The sequence below is a fragment of the Solanum verrucosum genome, unplaced genomic scaffold, assembly GCF_900185275.1.
Source record: "Solanum verrucosum unplaced genomic scaffold, falcon-dt-bn FXZP01000261.1, whole genome shotgun sequence".
NCBI lineage: Eukaryota > Viridiplantae > Streptophyta > Magnoliopsida > Solanales > Solanaceae > Solanum > Solanum verrucosum.
The window spans coordinates 10,695,096-10,715,005 of NW_026019969.1; the positions used below are offsets into that span (position 1 = coordinate 10,695,096).

Consider the following 19,910-nt stretch of genomic DNA (forward strand, 5'->3'; position numbering starts at 1 on the left):
ATCAACAAGAAAATTACATTGAGAACGAACAAGCAACATTTCAAATTATTTTTGTTTTTATTTTCGAGGCAAAACAAATACTCCCTCCATTTCAATTTGATTTTTTTGTTTTAATTTAGTACAAAATTTAAGAAAATACATTTTTTTTTTAAATTTTGTATTAAAGATTTATAGAATATTCTAAAATATTCTTTATTTCCGTTAGCTTAAATATGTTATTAAAATTAAAATTAATTTTTTAAAAAATGACATTTTATAAAAAAAAAAAAAAAAAGGAAAGTAGACATACAAATTGAAACCATAGTAGTAGACTAGTAGTATAAAGCGCTCCTTACGGCCGACAAAAAAAAGAAAGGAATTAATTCGGTACCCTGTAACAGTGCGTCCAATCTTTCCCGCCCAAAACTCGGTGGCCCCAATTAATTCGGTACCCTTAAATACGCCGGCGACGGTGACAGAGCAAAGCCCTTCCGACGTCGGAAAAATCTGATGGAGGGCAACGTTCACAGCAAAGAGCTGGCGGCGTATTTGTTAAGCCAACACTCCGAGCAGCTTAGCTCCATCATTCTGGCTACTGATCCTCGACTTCACTATTCCGTATATGTCGAGTATGAAACACTCCACTGCTCCTTGAATCCACAAGCACAAAATCCTCCTTGGCTCCAATTCTCCTTACATTCCAACTCTTTTTTTTTTGTGGAACAGTTTTGCAGAGATAATGGATGACAATCCAGCCCTTTCTCAGTTCATTTTCGCTAAACCCACCGAGTATTTACCGCTTTTTAATGAAGCTGCCGTTTGGGCTCAGGTATTTACCTCTTCGAAAATTATGTACAGTAATGGTACAAAGATACTAATTGTTCTTTGGCTTTGTGTAGAAAGTTATTTTGGCTGATCTTAAACAATGTGAAAACGCAAGTGTTAAGGACAACGTACATGTTCGTATTAATATCAGTGGTTCTCCTCTTGAATGCCCTGGTTGGTTTCTTGATCTTTTTTTGGTTGCTTTCTTGATTCCTTTTATGTTTCTTGGCTTTCTTTGTTGGTTTCTTGATCTTTTTTGTTTGGTTGCTTTCTTGATTCCTTTTATGTTTCTTGGCTCTCTTGGTTGGTTTCTTGATCTTTTTTGTTTGGTTGCTTTCTTGATTCCTTTTATGTTTCTTGGCTTTCTTATTGTTGTATTTAAGATATATGGACAAATAGTTGAATGATTCTTCTATACTCTATCAGTGTAGTTTAAGCTGCTTCAAAGGTTACATATTGTATTTTCCACCTCGTGCTTACTATAGACAATTGCTTGTAGTTGGCTTTTAAACAACTTGATAGAGACTATCAAGAATCTATGCCTTTATTGTACTGGAGCTAACAGTTTACTGCTTCTGTAATTTGGCATCTTCTTGATGCCCACTGCAATGTTAGTCTCTTACTTTATATATAAAAACCCATCATTGATCGGGATTTTGAAGTATCTCTCTGATGTGTTGAATACATTTACAGTACTTGTAATAGGCTTCCAAACAGCATGATAGCGTAAATAAATTTTATACTATCGGTGTATAAAAGTAAAATCCTACTGTTTATGTTCCCAATTCAGGAATTTCTACAAGGTTCACAAGTTAAATGCACATGCCCTGACCACCAAAAGTACATATTACTAGTATTCCTTTAGCTATTTCTTGCATATTCTACTTTCCATGTCATACACCCCCGCTACCCTTGCTATATCATGCTTCAGAGTTCAGTGTAGTGTAGTTTTAAGTATATCCTGTAATATCAAACTTGGTCTCTTTTTGTTATGTTTTAGAAACTTTTCCCAGCATTGGCCGTGTTAGGGTGAAGCATCGTGGGATTCTTCTTACTATAAAAGGGACTGTGATCAGGTCTGGAGCAGTGAAGATGATTGAAGGGGAAAGGATATATGAGTGTCGGCGATGTAAGCACAGGTTGTTCTTGTGTGCCTTTGAACTGGCCGTATAAAAATATTCTATCTAGTCTTACGGCAAGATTACATGGTCAAGTTGTTACCTATCTACCCTAATAGATCATCGGCTAAGAAGGAAAATTTATGTAGGTTCAAGGTTTACCCGGAGGTGGAAACAAGGAATTCAATTCCAAAACCAATTTTTTGTCCCTCGCAGGTCTGCTTCCAACTCATTCTTATTTGTTTGTTTGGACAAACACGCAAACAATACTCTGATTTTGCTAATTGATTTTTATCTCCATTTTATTGCTCATGGAAGAAGAGCTCTTTCTAATCTTCTCTTCATTTTCCTGCACATCGGTATGCATTAACCTTTCACGTAAGCCTTATTTCACAAGAGTAGGGTCTATGTGGATTCCTGCTAGATTCTTGTTTTTGGTTTGCTAGTTACCTTTTGCTTTGAGAAAAGCGAATGTTTCTTTTGGCATGTAATGAGATTGCACTCAACACCTTTTTCTGTCAGCTTGTTTAACAATTGTATTTTTGTTTTTCAGTTTCCTGGTTAAGATATCACAAATATCAAAATTGTAAGAGCATATTTGAATGTAAGTAAGCAATACTGCAAAACATTTCAAACTAATTAGAATGGAATAAAATTGCATTTATTCCTTAATTAATTCTAACAAATAACAAATTATTAGCATATTGAATTCTTAGAAACTAAATATGCTTACTGAATTTTGGAACTTAACATACTCAACCATGTTAATTGATTTGATTGAGGCTTTTGTTTGATACAAGGTATTCATCAAGAAATAGAGATGAATTTCTGCCACGTTTTATTTTAAGAAACTAGATGACTGACAACAAATTCAGCCATGATGTTTTGGAGTGTAATTTTGGGCTGTAGTAGAACTCCTTGTGTATTAGTCCAGGTGAACAGAGCTGGTCCTGCCCTTTGTGGGATCCTGTGTATAATGGGAGCTTAGTGCAGGCTAGCATCTAAAAATGGAATAAATATTTGAGGGCAAAAGTTTATGAGGTGATGTTCACATAAGCTGCAAGATACTAACTTATGTATAGTCAGGTTCCCTTTAAGCATTACTTTTTGGCACTGTTTTGAAAAAAAAAACGGTTTAACTAAATATGCAAGTTTGAGAATTAAAATAAAGTTAAAGTTAGAAACTAAATATGTCCATAAATTGAGTTTATATGGTATCATCCCATATTTGAAATTATTAGATCATTTCACGTAATGTTGAAAAATAGAGGCAACACAATAAAAATGACTATGTTATCTTCTCCTTACTTTTTTCTTTACTATAGTGTGCACTTTAATTGTGCTTCGTGTTTAAAGCCCCAACAGACACTTGACATTTTTCTGTGCTTTTCGACTCTGATAACACTGCTGGTAAGTGGTAACAGTAAAATCCAAACTGCCTCATAAATTATATATTCTGTGTTGTTTTACTTTATTAAACAATCTTGAAGCTCTGCCTCCCATTCTACCATGTTGGTTTGCAATAACTTTCATCTGGTTTGGCTTCTGATTTTTGTAAAACTATCTGCTTGTAAGAAAATCATTGATCTCTTCAAGTTCTTTTACAGAGGTCTGTAATTTGTGAAAGCACAAGTTTTCAGCTTGTAGAAGACAATAAGATCTGTCATGATTATCAGGAGATTAAAATTCAAGAAAGTACCCAGGTATTGGGTGTTGGGGCTATTCCTCGCTCCGTTCCTGTCATTCTGAAGGATGATCTTGTTGACATGGTTAAAGCTGGAGGTACTACTTTCTTAAAACTAGATTGTTTGAAGTTTTCTAACAAGCTGTCCCTTGCTAGCTTTACTATGGGGTGTACTGAATCATCTTATGCTCTGATACAGTGACACCACAAAGATTTAGCCCCTCCATCCTAGAAAGCTTGTCCTGATCTCATCTACATGGTTCAGAAGGATCACTGTTTAGGGCTCATTTAGGACATTTATCAGTCACGTTTTATAAAACAAAATTTATTGATGTAAGCCATGTCAAGCACCCTCTTTGCCACAAATTTTAGAATTGAAAGTTTCTAAACATTTGTTTGAGATCATCATGGTCAAAGTTTTAAAATTTGTTTTGAATTTTGAAACTTTAATAGGTCAAACTTTTAGTATTGAAGTAGTTTTCTTGTGTCAATCTGCTTTTTTGTATCATATTCTGCTTTATAGTATGTAAATTCACCTTCTACCATATTGAGACCCAATTCTCTCTTTTCCTTCTCTTTTTCATTGATAGGCTTGATAGACATTTTCTATCTTGTCCTTAAGTTACTGCCATGTTTAATGTTGTCAGATGATGTGATTGTTACTGGGATCTTAACTGCCAAATGGTCCACTGATTTAAAAGACGTTCGCTGTGACCTTGATCCGGTACTAATTGCCAACCATGTAAGGTAACAGAGGAGTACTTCGCTGAGTTCATTTTAAGAATGAATTCAATATATTTCATACAACCACAAGTCAAACCCAAACAGTGCAAGGATTCAATTATTTGTGCAGAACCTATGAATTAATTATTGGTATTTTATACAAATTTTTGCTCTTGTTTGGAAGTACACATCTTTGATTTGTCCTGAAGTATTAGGCTGTTGTTTAGTGTATCAGAGCAACCCGCTAAACCATGGCTAGCTCAAAGTCACTCTTTTTTCTTTTTTGCCTTCAATCCTTGTCAGTTTAATTTGAAAATGAATGCAGAAAGTGCCACTTGAAATGTTAGATACCGCTTGATGTCTCATCAATTGGGCTGGTTTATAATTGGGTTAAACAGAAGCAAATCACCGTTTCTTTTGTTTCCTCTATTTAACATCCGTTTCGGTGATGTAAATTTTTTCTCATCGGTCAGTAGATACAGCTATTTCATACTCTAAAGCATGGGGTTGATGGGATGAAGACTGTGAGTGAGAGTATGTAGTTGGCCTTTTTAAAATAAAATAAAATTCCAGGATTGCAATCCTGATGATGTATATATAAATTATGTAGGAGCACAACAAAAGGGGACTTCGCCTTAACCCCAAATATACATCAACGATTGTCAAGCAATCCTTGCAAAAGGGGAATGTTTAAGCATGCCACTGCTTTATATTCCCGCATATCTAGAGACTATACAAATTAACTTACAAAAAAGTTGGCTTTGTCGTATCTTATCCTTATGCTAGGTAATTGCATCTTGTCTAGCAAATAAGCTCCTTTAATCCCACTAGGCAATTGATATAGCCTACTGTATAAAATAGGCCCACTCCTCATTGTAGCTAATTTAGCATTCCCTACTAGATCAGCAGTCTCATCCACGATAATCTTCAGATTGCGATTTTGAGAAGTTCTATTCTTCATCATATAACCACGAGCAAGGAATCCATTTCTATAATGCCTTGGTATTTGATATTATGCAGGAGTCCCAATGATGGGCTCAGAGTATAAAGAATTGCCTTTGATTTTTTCACTGGTTTTGTTACTGGAAAAGTGATCATCCTTCAGGTTCTAGTTATAGTGTTTCTTTCCTTTTGATTGATAAGTGAATAAATATACAATATCATTGATTCAATTTGTCATCTTCCAAAGCTAAAATAGCATGGTGATGTTTGTAGAACTTAATGAATCTTATATCCAAGGAGGTATTGCCAAATAAGGATTTAAACTCAGAAGAGATATACAACAAAAATAAAATTGTTTTTGTATAGAAGTAACAGGTACAGACATACAGTTTATCTTTCTAAATATGTCAAACACATACAAGAAGCAAGATATACCTTCCAAAACTTTGGGGTGAGAGGCCTTGTTGACCTACCACCTTTTGTCTCCCCCACTGCTTGGTGGAGGTAATACATTTCTCTGACTTCCTCATAAAGTTAACTGCCTTTTTATTCACATAGTACCTATAATGTATCTTCAGGAGAATGAATGAGCTGAAGTCAGAAATAGATATCCCCGATGATGCTGTTCTGAAATTCAAGCAGTTTTGGACTGAATTCAAAGATACCCCTTTAAAGGGTAAAAATTCTGTCAACTGGTACTAATTTTTGATTACTTGCTAAAAGTACTTGGGACTCAGACCTGCTTTTCTTTCTATTCTCTTCATCCCTAAACACAGGTAGGAATGCGATTCTACAAGGTATTTGCCCACAGGTCTTTGGGCTTTTCACTGTTAAGCTTGCAGGTATTTTCCCCTGCCAGTGTCTCCTTTTCAGTTGATGTCACATATCTAAATGTTAGTTGTATTATAAAGAGTTTGTGTTACTTTTTTAGTTTTCTGTCAGCAACTGTGCATCGTGAAAAGTAACCCCTTTGAGTTCTATGTGTCCAAACAGTATGGATACTTTCTTTACCATTTGGCCAATGACCAACTTTGAGTTCAATGTAGTGGCATTGACGCTTATTGGAGGTGTCCAACATGTTGATGCTTCTGGAACAAAAGTTAGAGGAGAGTCTCATTTGCTTCTCGTTGGTGATCCTGGTAATGAATTGTAATATTAAAATGCTTTGAATCAAGATTAGAATATCTACTTTGTAGGTAAATGGTTATCTTAGAGATTTTTCAGTACTTGCAGCTCTCATTTAATTGTGTTTAGTGCTAATGTGCTGCATAACAGCTGGTATACTTGATTTCACCTTCCTGCACGGTTGTGGTGTCAATTTTATGGAGTGTTATATCCATTTGAATGTTGGAAAGTTGTGACAAGTGAGACAATATGGTTTCTTGCTTATCCTGTCAGGCACTGGGAAGTCACAGTTTCTGAAGTTTGCTGCTAAATTGAGCAATAGATCTGTCATTACGACTGGGTTGGGAAGCACTAGCGCTGGATTGACTGTAACCGCAGTTAAAGATGGAGGTAGATTGTTCCCTTACCTTGTTACTTGCTAATATCCGTAGTGTTGAAATTTTGGAGCTGTCTCTATCTATTTGCTTTGGTCATATTGATGTGGGGAACTGTCTGTGTTTCTGTCGCAACACTCACACAGAGGCAGAGTTAAGGGCCCTCTCGCACAGAGACCTGTGCCAGCTTCCACGATAATGTGGTTGAGTTCTTTAAACTTGTTTGTTTTTCACATGGAAAAGGAGGGTGAAAGTTTGCTCCTCCTTCCTATTGAATTTTCTTGAGATGTGCAAGAAATAAACACAAGTGTTACGAATCTTGCTTTTATTAAAAATGAAATTCTAAAGTTGCAATTAGGCTCCCAAGGGTTTGGCACATTGGTCAATGAAGTGGGTTGATAACATGAGGTCTCAGGTTCAAATCCCAAATGATTTAAAAGGTATAATAGTCTTGCTGATGTGACCCCGCTTCTGAGATTAGTACTAGCGCCCTACTAACATTAATTAAATAATATGTTCAAATGAAGGAGGTGTGGGATACTCAATACTGTTGTACCTCTTACATCCAGGAACAATATGAGGGGACAACTTATCTGAGTGCCTCCCCATAATGCGAACCAAACATGCACTTAATTCTTGATACTCTTTTGACCTATATGTAAAGTTCTTTGATCATCATTTGTAAAGACAAGCTATATTTTCAGGAGAGTGGATGTTAGAAGCTGGTGCCCTTGTATTAGCAGATGGTGGTCTCTGTTGCATTGATGAGTTTGACAGGTATAGCTGCATCATTGAAGTCTTATGTTGATTTGTTCAGTTTCTCCTTGTTTTGATAAAACTGGTGTGGCGTAAAGTACAGTCTGCACCTTAGTTAGGGTTATATGAGGTTGTTGATTCAAATGATTTAATGATTATTTTCTGCGGCAAAAATAGCCAATAATGTTATCATAGACAATTCATTTGATGTTTGACTCGTCAAGGTTTGTTTGGCAGCATGAGAGAGCATGACAGAGCAACCATCCATGAGGCAATGGAGCAGCAGACTATAAGTGTTGCAAAGGTATATCATTATTTGAAGAACCTGAACTTTTTTTTATTGGTAAAGTCAATACGTTTTTTTGGTAAAGTCAATACATGCATGATTGGCAAGGTCATGATTTCTGGATGTTCTCTAAATTCTTTTCCTGTCACATTCTTTTCCCCGCAATATCTACTGTTCTATTGTTCTTAATTAAATGAATCCTTTTGTGATCCTTGATGACATGGTTAATCTCTAGGCTGGTCTTGTGACAACTCTCAGTACAAGGACAATTGTCTTTGGAGCAACTAACCCCAAGGGGCATTATGATCCTGAGCAGCGTATCTTTGCTTTTGATGTCCTATTTCTTTTATTCTTTTGCCTTTAACCTTCTTGCAAGCTAGAATCTCCATCAGGCATGTTAAATGCTTTGCTGCCCATCTCATTAGTTTTCTATGTTCTTAACTAAAACTAGCTTTATCTGTTAATACGACACTCTCTGGCCCGCTGCTGAGCAGATTTGACATAGTCCTAGTTCTATTAGACACCAAAAACCCAGACTGGGATGCTGTTGTTTCTTCACACATTCTTGCTGAGGTGATGAATCTAAAACAATGTGAATACATTACCATTTGTCATGAAGGGTAAATTAGCTGGATGAAAATTCTCTTATGTGATTGACAGGCAGAAACCAAGAACCACAATTATGAAGAGGATCTAGGGACTATCTGGCCACTTTCAATGCTCAGAAGGTAAAATACTTCCTGACAACCATCTGGATTCTGATATACATGATATGTACTCATCCGCAAATAATTGTTTACTTATCTATTACTCCATAGATAGAGAACGCCACTTTGGCTAGACTGCTAACTGCTTCTATATATAAAGACTCAGACAAGATAAGTTCCTAACTATGAATATTGGATTGTCATGAAGAGTAAGGGATTACACATGCTTTTGCACATTAATAACGTTGAAACTGAACAAGATGGGATAAGTCCCTAAATATGATTATCGACATTGTTACCTTTTAAACCAATAGTATTAGTTTAGTCCCCCCCTCCTTTTCCAATTTGGATGATTCGCTACTCTATGGTTTATCTTTTCCTATTGTAGAAGACTAGAAGCTGGTATGCAAGACTTAGTTTCATATAGCAACATGCAAAGAACTTTCTCTCTTTTTGCGTTTCTTAATTCTGCAAAGCTTTTTTAGCTTGACAACTCTTTTTTGTTGTTGATCAAGTAACGTATTTTCATTCATAAACATGGCCAAAAATCTGGCAGTGTACTCTAGTTTGATAATTCTTATTTGACAAGCTTGGGAGATAGGTTTTTTAGGGAATGACCTTTTTTATGAATTTTCTTAAAAGCGCTTAAAACTGGAAGGTTCCCAATTGATATGCATGTATGAGTAAACAAAAAAGTAATTTTGGAGCCAAAATAGTAAGTTTAAATTCATATTCTTAGCCTTTCTAGTAGCACTGATTTTTGAGAATCTGAATTGTCAAAGAGACTTTCATGTTATGTGAGACAGTGGACTTTGGTTGCTAGTTAGATAATCAGTTCAATCATAATACTTCCTTGGGCTCCTGAACAGCTGTGTCCTGTAAGTTGCTACAAAGCTAGATGGTGAGCACAACATATCAAAACAGATCAGTATAAAGGAAATCCACATGACACTAGGAAAAAGATCTAATTCTAATTCTATTTGTGTCATACCATTTTGTTACCGTGTTAACTCCAACACAAGAGAATCTTCAGCAGCAATTACTTCATCACATTCTGTTGAGGAGATGGCAGTGTGATGTCTTCTGATCACATCTTGTAGGTACATCCAATTTGTGAAGAGATACTTTAGACCAGTCCTCACAAAGGAGGCAGAAAAGGTTATCTCAAGCTATTACCAACTGCAAAGAAGATCTGCAACTCAAAATGCAGGTCCATTAAACATCATCATTGTCACTAAATATTCTAATTGTTCCATGGCTATGCACTTAACAACTGTGAATATCTACAGCAAGAACAACTGTGCGCATGCTGGAGAGTCTGATAAGACTTGCCCAGGGTGAATTATTGACTCTAGCTTTTTCCTGGCTTGGCCCTAATTCTATTTGTCACTGATTCTAAAGAAACCAATATGGCAATATTACAGCACATGCAAGATTGATGTTTAGAAATGAGGTCAGGAGATTGGATGCCATCACTGCCATCTTATGCATTGAGTCATCCATGACTACCTCAGCTATAGTGGACAGCATGGGGAACGCATTGCACTCCAATTTTGCGGAAAATCCTGACCAAGAATGTATCCTAATGGCATCTTATTTATTTGCATGCATATGAATTGTGATGCAGAAATCTATGAAATTGAGTTCATCTAACAAAATTGTATGCATTCCTATGCGAGTTTATTCAGTCGCTACTGGAAAAGTTGCTGAAATATATTTCTATGTTGAGAATCTAGTAAATTTTGTGCATCTGAACTATAGTCACAACATCCAAGCTACACAGAAAATGAATAGAAAGTATTTGTGTAAACAGTAAACTTGTTTTCTTCTTGTTAATTTGTGTATTAAGTTACCCTTGTTCCATAATCTGCCTGATGGTATTTCAGTAAATCTATTTCTAATCTACTTGTTTAGTGGTGTTATGTTTGGGTGTTACTCAGCAAGAAGTTTGTTCTCTGTTTCATCTATAGTATAGTTGGGTTATTAATTCAAGCAATTGGCCCTCTAAATGTGGATGGTTAATATTCATTTCTTTTTGCATATCATATGTTATTCTTGACAAGACATAGATGCCAAACAAGAAAGACTGATCCTTGAGAGGCTGCATCTCCAAGACGAATTCCCTGAAGTAATCAGTACTGGAGGATCAATATGCAGATAAAGTTCAATCTTTATTCTAAGAACAGGTAAATAGAATGACTGCTGATTCTCTCTCTCTCTCTCTCATGATGCAGAAAAAAAGAAATAAGGACTATGAGGCTATTTAACAAAATATACAAAATTATTCTCTATACCTTCAAAAGCTCACCTATTTCTGTGTTTTTCACACAACCCACATGAGTGCTAACTGAACAATCCCTAACGACCTTTGTCTTGTCTTCGTTTTCTAAAGGTGGACAGTTCCTCCTTCACATTGTGTGGCATCACTCATTGTAGCCCAAACGATCAAAAGATTTTCCATCAACGTCTTTGCCGAACTCTTGCACATAAAACACTAACTGACATATGTAGTCATCCTTTTCCACTAGATTTCAGTTGTCAACTGCTTCTCATAGCTGTCAATCAAGTTGAGAAACACACTTTTCTTCCCATCTGCTTAAGCCTTGGTGAACGAGTTACCCAATACTTGCGAAGGTGAGAGATTGCATGTGTCTGGTGAAATAGCCAAGGCACGCACAAGCTGGCTCAGGCATTACCATCATAGAAAAAATACACTTTTCTTGGTGTACTGGGTATTCAGTTTGATAGATATTGAATAGTAGATGTTTTGTGTGAGGACTCATCAGAATCAATTCATTGCAATTTTACTTGGTGGATTTTGTCAATGTATAGAGTATGGTGAGGTGCCTCAGTTTCAGGAGATTATTGTGCTACCATAGAACTTTAATTACTGGCAAGAGACAAAGATTTGGATGTCTATTCCTATATGTATTTTGATTGAACAGTTTGGTAAGGAAGAAATAGGAGGTGTTTTGTAGATGAAAAGGAGCATATCTTCATGGTTAGCATAGATGCGTCCAAAACTTGTACTATTTTTTATAAGACTTTTTAGCTTCTATAAGATTGTAATGTATGACAAGTCCATTTCGTTAAAAAAAAAATGTCGATTCCTCTATGAACTTGTCCTTGCACCGAACCTAATGGATCGTCATTTGCTTCTAGCAATAATGTCAGTAAATGTTGTGAAATGTGAGTCTCAAACTCTCAATGCATTATATCACACTACCTAAGTCCCAAAAACTTACCCTACTCCATTCCTTTCAAAATATTCCTCCTCAAGCCAGTTATCTGCTACATAAACATTCTTGAGGTTGCTACATCGCTGCTTAACACGTACAAAATCAGCTTTCCTTCCAAGCGTCTTTGTTTTCTCTTCCTCAAGAGGGAATGTTGTTCTCTTAAGGATCGAGTCAAGAATGGAACTCAGAAGTTAAGGATGATATATAGTGCGTGCATATATATGATGGTACACCAGTGAAGACAAGGAGCTGAGCCAGGCATACATATCCTCAGCTAGACAAGCTCTGCTCGTTTCTGTCCTCTTATTGTAGCAAGATCATTGGAGTAACAAATTTAGAGTTATGGAAGAGATTTTGATCCTTCCATAAGGTGTGATAATTGTTGTACTTCTTACGGTTTTCCAGAGCTCATTTTGTACTTCACTTTCCTCATCATCTTCCATAGTGAAGACGTGAAGTGTTGGGGAAAGAAAGATTTTTAAGTGCAGAAGCCATCCCCGTTCGGCCATCTAAGCCTCAAACTGCAAAGGTGAACTGATCCATGGTTAAGTGGATGGAGGAACCAAAATGTAGCAGACAGTAGTTACAGAGATCCAACTAGTACCCAGAAAGGAGATAACTTTGATTTCACATTCGTTCCTTAATGATGAATAAACTGCAAAAAATACATTTTTTTTTTTCATTCGCGTGTTTTAAAGAATATTACAATGGAGAAATGCTGACACTAATATAGAGATTGTACTTCAGGTTGGAGTCAATAATGTCGAGGTCGTTGCTTAAATGCCACAACACAAAGGGCAAGTATAAATGGGAAAAAATCTACTTGCGCCAGAAACTAGAATCAGTATAGACCCAAAAACTTCCACCAAAATGTCCCAACGACTCCCCATATAATAGCATTGACGACTGCCATTACAAATCCCATTTTGAAGACATCCGGAAGATCTACATAACCAGCTGTCATACAAGTAACAAAACAATAATCAGTCCAAGATCTAAAAATAGAGAAAGAAAACAGACTATCCCAAGCAACGGGGTTAAAATGCAACTAGTCATATATCTACCAATTAATTCCAATATTACTTGCTCATCTTTTATCAGCAAACAGAAAATGAAGAATAAACAACTTCATCTGGTCACTGAAGAAGTAACTAAGGATGCTTTTCTCAAAATAACAAAACCATTTTGACAGAAGATATGATCAAGCAGAATTAGTTAAATGCACCAATTAAAGAGCCAACAAGAGAGCTACATACCTCCAAAATAGACAGCAGCTTGACCACTGCTATAATGTGTCAAAGCACCAAATAGATTAGTGTTGTAAGCTAATGCCAGGGCTGCCAATACACCAGGCACTCCAGATGCCAAATGCATAGCAAGGAATGCAGAGTATAACGCTCCCACATGGCCTGTTTGACTTGCAAATAAGTAGTGGATACAGAAGTATGATGCTTGAAGAACACCAAATGCAGCTGGCCAGCTCAACGATAAAGCCTGCAGGGATTTTGCTACACAACTAGACATCCAACCAACAATACCAAGGTTTGTCAACTGGCTAGCCATGCCAACTAGGACTGCAAACCAAGCCAAAGTATCCCATGCTGATTTTTCACTTAAACAGTCATCCCAATCAAGCACTCCCAATAGCAAGAGGATTGATAAGCCGAGCATTGCAGCAACAACGCTTGCAATTCCAAGAGCATCACTGAGAACAACATAGAAGTTTTAGAAATTAAACACATTAAGACCATCATAAACACACTGCCCACACATAAGTCATACACAATGTAACCAATGATAAGATATTTTAGAAAGAAAAGAGGAGGGGTTTGGAAGAATATTCTAGTGAGGAACGAGCTTTAAATACAATGGTGGTACAGTTGCCACAGCTGCTGCTCAAGCCTGCTGGCACTGTAAATCCAAACAGCTCTCCACATGAATCATTCTTTAAAATGCACTAACACAAGAAGTTGGTTTTGAAGTCGGAATAACAACTCCACTCAATAAAAATTTTCAAGCAGTCTCTTGGGAAAATAACTCTTATCCCTTTATTCTGTCTCTTAAGAATCTCCCTATTCAACTTTCTACGCAGAAACTTGCGACTAATTCTTGAAGTCTCAGATCAAAGAAAATCCAAATGGTCCCTTGAGAAGAAAGGTTTCAAGAAGAATGGTGGTTTTACTGAGGCATGTTGGTGAAAATAGAAAGAAATCATCCGCAAAACACAGAGGGGGGTAACAGTTATTACGGACTCTCAATTGCCTCTCTGTAGCCTCATTCTTTTTGTCTAGAAATGCACTACTTTATACCCTGTAATAATTTTCTATTGCCTGAAATCAACATCATAAAGAGGCCACACACAACACTTAAAAGTTCTAAATAGAAATTACAGGTATCAACATCAATTGTGAATTGATACCTACCCGAAAACCCACAGAGACACTGCAAGAAGCATTGTGCCAATCATCACCCACTCATTTTTTGTAACAGGACCCATAAGTTCCAGTTTTTTAGCTGCCATAGCGGGGGCTTCTGGTGTATCTTTGGTTTCAGGAGGATAAAGCTTGTACAAGATGAATGGAGTAGCCAAAAGAGAAATAAATGCAGGCAAACTAGCAGCCTTGAACCAAGACACCCATGGGTTTGCGATTACTACCCCAAGTTCCTCAGCTAGTTTGAGGCAGAGTAGATTTTGAGCTGCAGCAGTTAGGAAAAGAGCACTAGAGTTACCTGCACACTGTCATGCACCACAAAAAAGTAATCTGTAAGTAGATGGACATCTAAAGAGATGGCACAACAATGCAAACTAATACATCTTCAAGAAACTTTATTGTTGCATAAAATATAGCATTCACATGTACCAGACCAAAATAGTTAACTAAGTTGCTAAAACAGCCAAAAGAACAAAAGGAGGGCGGAGGGCATAACTGATTATATTCTTCTGCTAAAAATGAGATGCTTGCACAAAAAGATCTGTACTGTACAATTTTCACTGGATATAAAATAAAATAATTTCAAAGAAACACGGAGTACAGACATTAAAGCATTGACGCATGTGATTTTGATGAAGCACTTTAACATCCGATTGCTAAATGAGATTGGCACAGTAAATGAAATGTCTCGGCCAGACTTATACTCAACTATTACATCAGGTACCTACTACCTGCCACCATCACAAGTATTGATAGCTTTGCTCACCAATGCTTAGGCATATTAGAAGAGTTCATCTAGTGTTTTTGTCTCTACGAAGGTTTGAACTAGAGACCTCATGGTTCTTCTCCACTTCATTGCCACTAGGTCATACCCCTGGGTGCTAAGCACAGAACTACTACTATTAGACTTATAACTTATAAAATGAACAATTTCATAACAATATGCTTATCCAACTGAAGGAAACTGCTCATCTAAACTAGCAGGACTGGGATCACCTCATATGCAATTCTAACCCCATATATGTTATGTATTCCTGAAAGAGACAGATGCACAACTGAAAAGATAGTAATACTTGATCAAATGCATAATGTCTTCTGTTGCAAATTCAAGATAAATACCAGTCTTCAGACAAAGATCTCTCAAAAATTACCCTATGGATATAATTTAATAGTTTAACCTATTTTAGCATGCTAATAACCTTATTTTGCAGGTTACAAACTTAATGTTACCTTAGACAGTTACCTACTTGGCTTTTAAATAACCTGATGGCACAAAAACTATTTTCACCATTGGTGTATATAGATTGAATTCTTGAATAATAGGATCATTTGGTAAGTACTAATTCATGTATCCATAGAGTATGTTTTATATTTCATTAAAGTCATCTAATTATGTGACACACCACACATCTATAGCAAGCAAAACAAAGGCATACCTGAAATTGAGATTGGATCAAGTAAGACCCTAGCTTCCTTGAGGAGGCATCACCAGGCTTACTTCCAGCTGAAAGTGAGAGAGACTTAATAATAGGCAAAAATACGCCACCAGCTCTTGCAGTAGTGCTGGGCATTGCAGGTGCAATTAAAGCCTCAGCCAGGGTCAATCCATATGACAAACCAAGAGTACTCTTCCCCAACCACTTAACAAAGTATGTGGCAATTCGATCTCCTAAGCCAGTCTTGACAAACCCACGAGCGAAAAAGAAAGAAATCACAATTAACCAGATGACTTCATTCGTGAAGGCACTAAAGGCGCTTGAAAAGGTTAAAGTTTTGGTCAAAACTGAGGTTGTAAGTCCAAGAAAAGCCCATGCACCTACTGGCAATGGGCTGAGGACCAAACCAGCGATTGTTGATAGGAAAATGGAGAGCAATTGCCATGCTTGAGGAGAAACTTCAGGTGGTCTTGGAACCAAGAAACGGACTATAAGACCAATTGAAACAGAAATAATCAAAGGAATGAGCTTCGCACCCTGAGGTTTGGGCTTTACATCTACAATTACTATCTTATCTGATTCAGGGGATGAAGAAGCAGTGATGGGTTTGGGAGACGGTGGATTTCTTGAAGTGGGTTTTGAAAGGGGATTGAAAAGGAAAGGTTTGGGATGAAAAAGATTGAATCTTGGGCCGGAAAGATTGAATCTTGGGCCGGAAAGATTGAATCTTGAACCGGAAATAGATGATCGAAGGGAGGAAACTGGACGGAGAGCAGCTGCGGGAATGGCGGAGGAACGTGATCGGAGATGGTGGTAGGAGAGAGGAGAGAAGGATGTGGTGGCGGCTGCGGCGGCAGAGGTGGCTGAAGATGGAGAGTGAAGTGCCAATCTCTCCATTTTTTTTTTTCTCCGGCAAAGAGTGAAGTGAAAAGAGAGAGAGATGAAATGTGGAAAATTTATGTTTGAGGGGCCTTTGGGGTGGCGGAAACTACAATGGCCACATAATAGATCGTTTTGTTCGTTTGAGAGGGTAAGGGCCACACTCTTTATTTATTCTTCACTTATTGGGTAAATAAAGTAAAATAAGAAGAAAAAAAGATTGGTAAAGTCACCCTTACGTCTCATGTATAATTTCTTTCACCAAGATTCATATTCTTGTTCAAAAATGTAATGTTCATTTGAATATTTATGGTACTCCAAGCTGGTAGGTTTCTCAAATGTGTGCGTCTTCAAACTATGACTAATGATAAAAAATTGATCCATAGACGAGTAAAGATAGTATATCAACTCATTTCATGACACCATTTTAGATATGTTTCTAGCTCTTGATGGTTGCAACATGTTAGCGCTCAATAAATCATTGATTCTAATATCAATTTATCGAATTAAGCTAGCATAAACAATTTTAATACTATTGTTTATTTTGGACAAACTTATGTAATTTTCCCAAATATACTTAGAAAACTACTAATTGACATCATCCATAAATTTTATATTGTATTTAGTTTATTTTTCTTATTAACTTTCAACGTGAAACTTCGAAAAGAAATTCAATGGAAGGTCACAATTAAATTTAATGTCACGAATTTGAATATTAAGTTATTGTTAAGAGTTATTTTTTCTATTTTCTTACTAAGTACCTGAAAAGGGGAAATAATAATGCACATATAAAGACCATTTTCAATTTGTTTGTGTCATTTTTGCACAAGAGACATGCTATTTTTATATTTTTTTGTATTGTTTCAATTTTATTGGATATACTCAATTAAAAATAAAAAAATAAAAAAATAAAAAAAATTATTGGATATTCTCAAATGAGCAATAATGCACATATCTAGAGGTGACAAATGAATGAGTTGAGTTGAATTTGAACAACTCAAGATGAACTGAGTTAATAAATAAACATGTCAATGATCGTTTGGGCTGAAATTGATTAGGCTAATTTGGACTAAAATACGGGTCAAAACTTAACTCACAATTCTTATTCAAATTTAATTGCTTCATTTATTCTTTTATAATTATTTAGTACCCGATAAAATTGTTATTATTTTTTATTACGACTATATATGATAAATCAATCTCTCTTTTTCTCTCCCTCGTATTTGCCTCTCTTCTCATTTATGAAATTTGATAACCATTAAACATACATATATATTATACAGTAGAGATAAGAAGGGAATGAGGAAATCAGATATATTATAGAGTAGAGATGAGAGATAGAATACTAAGCATCACAATAAGCATAAATCTCTTCCTTCTAACCCTTGGTCCGTTTAAATCAACGCGATTGTAAATAAAATTCTCCAACATTTTACAAGGCCCAATTTTCCTAACTGAATCACCCTTATTCACCACTTCCAAATCATAGCACCTACAATATCGAAAGTCGACTTGGTGCACAATAGAATTGTTGATTGGGATTGGTATATCATGTGATTTGGAAGTGAGTATTGGGCTTAATTATTGGCCTTTCGTTTGCCCCTGTTTTACTCAAAAAGATAAATAAAAGAAAAATGACTAAGTTTCGAAAAATCGATTAAACTTATGATTTAAGAGAAATCGAATTTTCAAAAGAACAGAGTCGCCACTTAATTTTTAGTAAAAATCAAGAAAAAAAAGACTTAAGGTTTTCAAAAGATTTAAACAGATAAAATCGATTGAAAATAAAAGGGTTCGAAGTTCAATGTGCATTCCGAGAAGGTGTTAGGCCCTCGAAATGCCCGCTAACTTGCAGTTGACCGGCAATTTGACTAAAATGACTTTGACTAGTTTTTAGAAAAGAAGAAAAAATGTTTTAACATAAGAATGATGATTTACGATGCTTGTTTAGCTTTGAGAAAAATAGTTAAACAAATGACACGTTTTATTTCATTTTATTTTTTATAGAAGAGTATCCAAAGTGAAACAATTGAATTATGATGCAAGTGAATAGAATAAAAAGACTAGATTAATTAGAATTTATCTTTTTAAATCATTTTAAAAATAACTTGAACCAATCGGATTAATTAAAGCAAGAAACTATTTTGAATGAATTGAAAACAAAATATAAAGTTTTGACTAAATATCAATAAAAGCATGAGAGTTGATAAAAAATGAATGGTATTAAAATAAACTAACATAAAGAATGTTCATCTTTTGGGGAATTAATTAAATTAAAACCAAATCACATAAAAAGGGTTAGAGAGTTAATACGAACAAATAAATAGTGGCAATAACAGAGGGTGCCCGAATTTGGGCCAAATCTATTGGACTTTAGGCCCATTTTCGCCCCAAAGACCTGTGTATACATCAAAAGTATATTGTTGTATATGGGTCATATTTTGGCCCATTTTCCTGTATATTGAACCGTATACCAGATGTATACAATCTGTTTTGACCCCTGCAACCTGTATTTCCATTTTTTAAACCGTATTTGTACTTTACGACTGTATACAAGTGTATACGGAAGGTATATCAGCCTGTTTTTGACCCTTTAGGACCTTGAAAATTTAATTTCCAGCATCATCTTGCTGCTTTCAACCTGTACGCCAATTTCGCTGACCCGGTAGTGAGGCCAACTCGAGCAAGAAGAGCAAGTTTGGGCCTTTACAGCCCAAATCGGAATACAAAGGGGAGTAGAGAAGTCCATGAGGACCCAAGGCGAATTCAAACATAGAAAACCCACAAAAAAAAACAAGATAAGAATTAGTCATGGAGGACACTTTAAATCTGTACAGTACAACCAAGATACATAGAATAGAAACAAGGCAAAGATGCATATGATTAGTTCATTGTATCAATGTTATACAAAGATGATCAAGGAAAGCATATAATATTTAGAGGAACCAAGAAATTAGATCAATCAGTAGTACAAAATAAGTTAATTCCATACCCAATGGCTATAGGGATCCGACAGACACATTTAGATTTTTACAAGGATACATTAATAATACACGCTTGAAAATTAAAGCAAACTTCACTAATGCGAATTATAAATAAATACATGCTATGATATGCAATGCTAGGAAGTTGATTTATATTACTACCATTTTTTAAAAGAAATCTGAAGTTAATACATCTTTAATGAATCGCTGCTAAATAAATAAAATTTGTACCTCAAACTAACTTTTACATGGCATATGTTTGATCCTAGAGACTTGACCAATCAACATACCACAACACTTTGGATTTTAAGAAATCGGAAACGGACAAGCAACAATAAACTTCTCATACATGGTCTTTGCTTAACTGTATAAAACCAAAACGAGCAAGATTCCGAAATTGAAAAGGGCAGGTATCAAACAA

The 19,910-nt window shown here is 35.9% G+C and overlaps 2 protein-coding genes across 3 annotated transcripts; one reads left to right on the forward strand and one right to left on the reverse strand.

Annotated features, from left to right (window-relative positions):
- Nucleotides 1–360: 360 nt before the first annotated feature.
- LOC125816730 (probable DNA helicase MCM9) lies at nucleotides 361–11,211 on the forward strand. Of its 2 annotated transcripts, XM_049496351.1 has the most exons (21): nucleotides 361–608; nucleotides 706–808; nucleotides 879–978; nucleotides 1,805–1,943; nucleotides 2,072–2,138; nucleotides 3,530–3,704; nucleotides 4,254–4,353; nucleotides 5,850–5,947; nucleotides 6,048–6,113; nucleotides 6,318–6,410; nucleotides 6,670–6,786; nucleotides 7,475–7,547; nucleotides 7,764–7,830; nucleotides 8,048–8,129; nucleotides 8,264–8,385; nucleotides 8,473–8,540; nucleotides 9,620–9,729; nucleotides 9,809–9,856; nucleotides 9,944–10,096; nucleotides 10,589–10,705; nucleotides 10,912–11,211. In XM_049496351.1, the coding sequence occupies exons 1-20, from the start codon at nucleotides 490–492 to the stop codon at nucleotides 10,678–10,680; spliced, it is 1,992 nt and encodes a 663-aa protein (XP_049352308.1). In that variant the 5' UTR covers nucleotides 361–489; the 3' UTR covers nucleotides 10,681–10,705; nucleotides 10,912–11,211. The 2 variants fall into 2 exon arrangements, with proteins under 2 accessions (XP_049352308.1, XP_049352309.1); XM_049496352.1 differs by lacking the exon at nucleotides 361–608 and having other exon boundaries at nucleotides 741–808; nucleotides 1,881–1,943.
- A 1,149-nt stretch (nucleotides 11,212–12,360) lies between these two features.
- LOC125816731 (dicarboxylate transporter 2.1, chloroplastic-like) lies at nucleotides 12,361–16,557 on the reverse strand. Its single transcript, XM_049496353.1, has 4 exons — nucleotides 15,627–16,557; nucleotides 14,182–14,495; nucleotides 13,015–13,463; nucleotides 12,361–12,715 (listed from the first exon to the last, which is right to left on the reverse strand). The coding sequence occupies exons 1-4, from the start codon at nucleotides 16,521–16,523 to the stop codon at nucleotides 12,600–12,602; spliced, it is 1,776 nt and encodes a 591-aa protein (XP_049352310.1). The 5' UTR covers nucleotides 16,524–16,557; the 3' UTR covers nucleotides 12,361–12,599.
- Nucleotides 16,558–19,910: the final 3,353 nt, after the last annotated feature.

Bases quoted from the DNA above. Each gene is read 5' to 3' on its own strand.
- LOC125816731 (XM_049496353.1), bottom strand. From the start codon at position 16,523: ATGGAGAGATTGGCACTTCACTCTCCATCTTCAGCCACCTCTGCCGCC. The intron at 13,464-14,181 runs GTAGGTATCAAT...TGTTGTTCTCAG, and splicing joins GTGTCTCTGTGGGTTTTCGG to TGATGCTCTTGGAATTGCAA. The intron at 12,716-13,014 runs GTATGTAGCTCT...CTTGTATGACAG, and splicing joins AGCTGCTGTCTATTTTGGAG to CTGGTTATGTAGATCTTCCG.
- LOC125816730 (XM_049496351.1), top strand. From the start codon at position 490: ATGGAGGGCAACGTTCACAGCAAAGAGCTGGCGGCGTATTTGTTAAGC. The intron at 979-1,804 runs GTTGGTTTCTTG...GTTATGTTTTAG, and splicing joins TTCTCCTCTTGAATGCCCTG to AAACTTTTCCCAGCATTGGC. The intron at 8,386-8,472 runs GTGATGAATCTA...TGTGATTGACAG, and splicing joins CTTCACACATTCTTGCTGAG to GCAGAAACCAAGAACCACAA.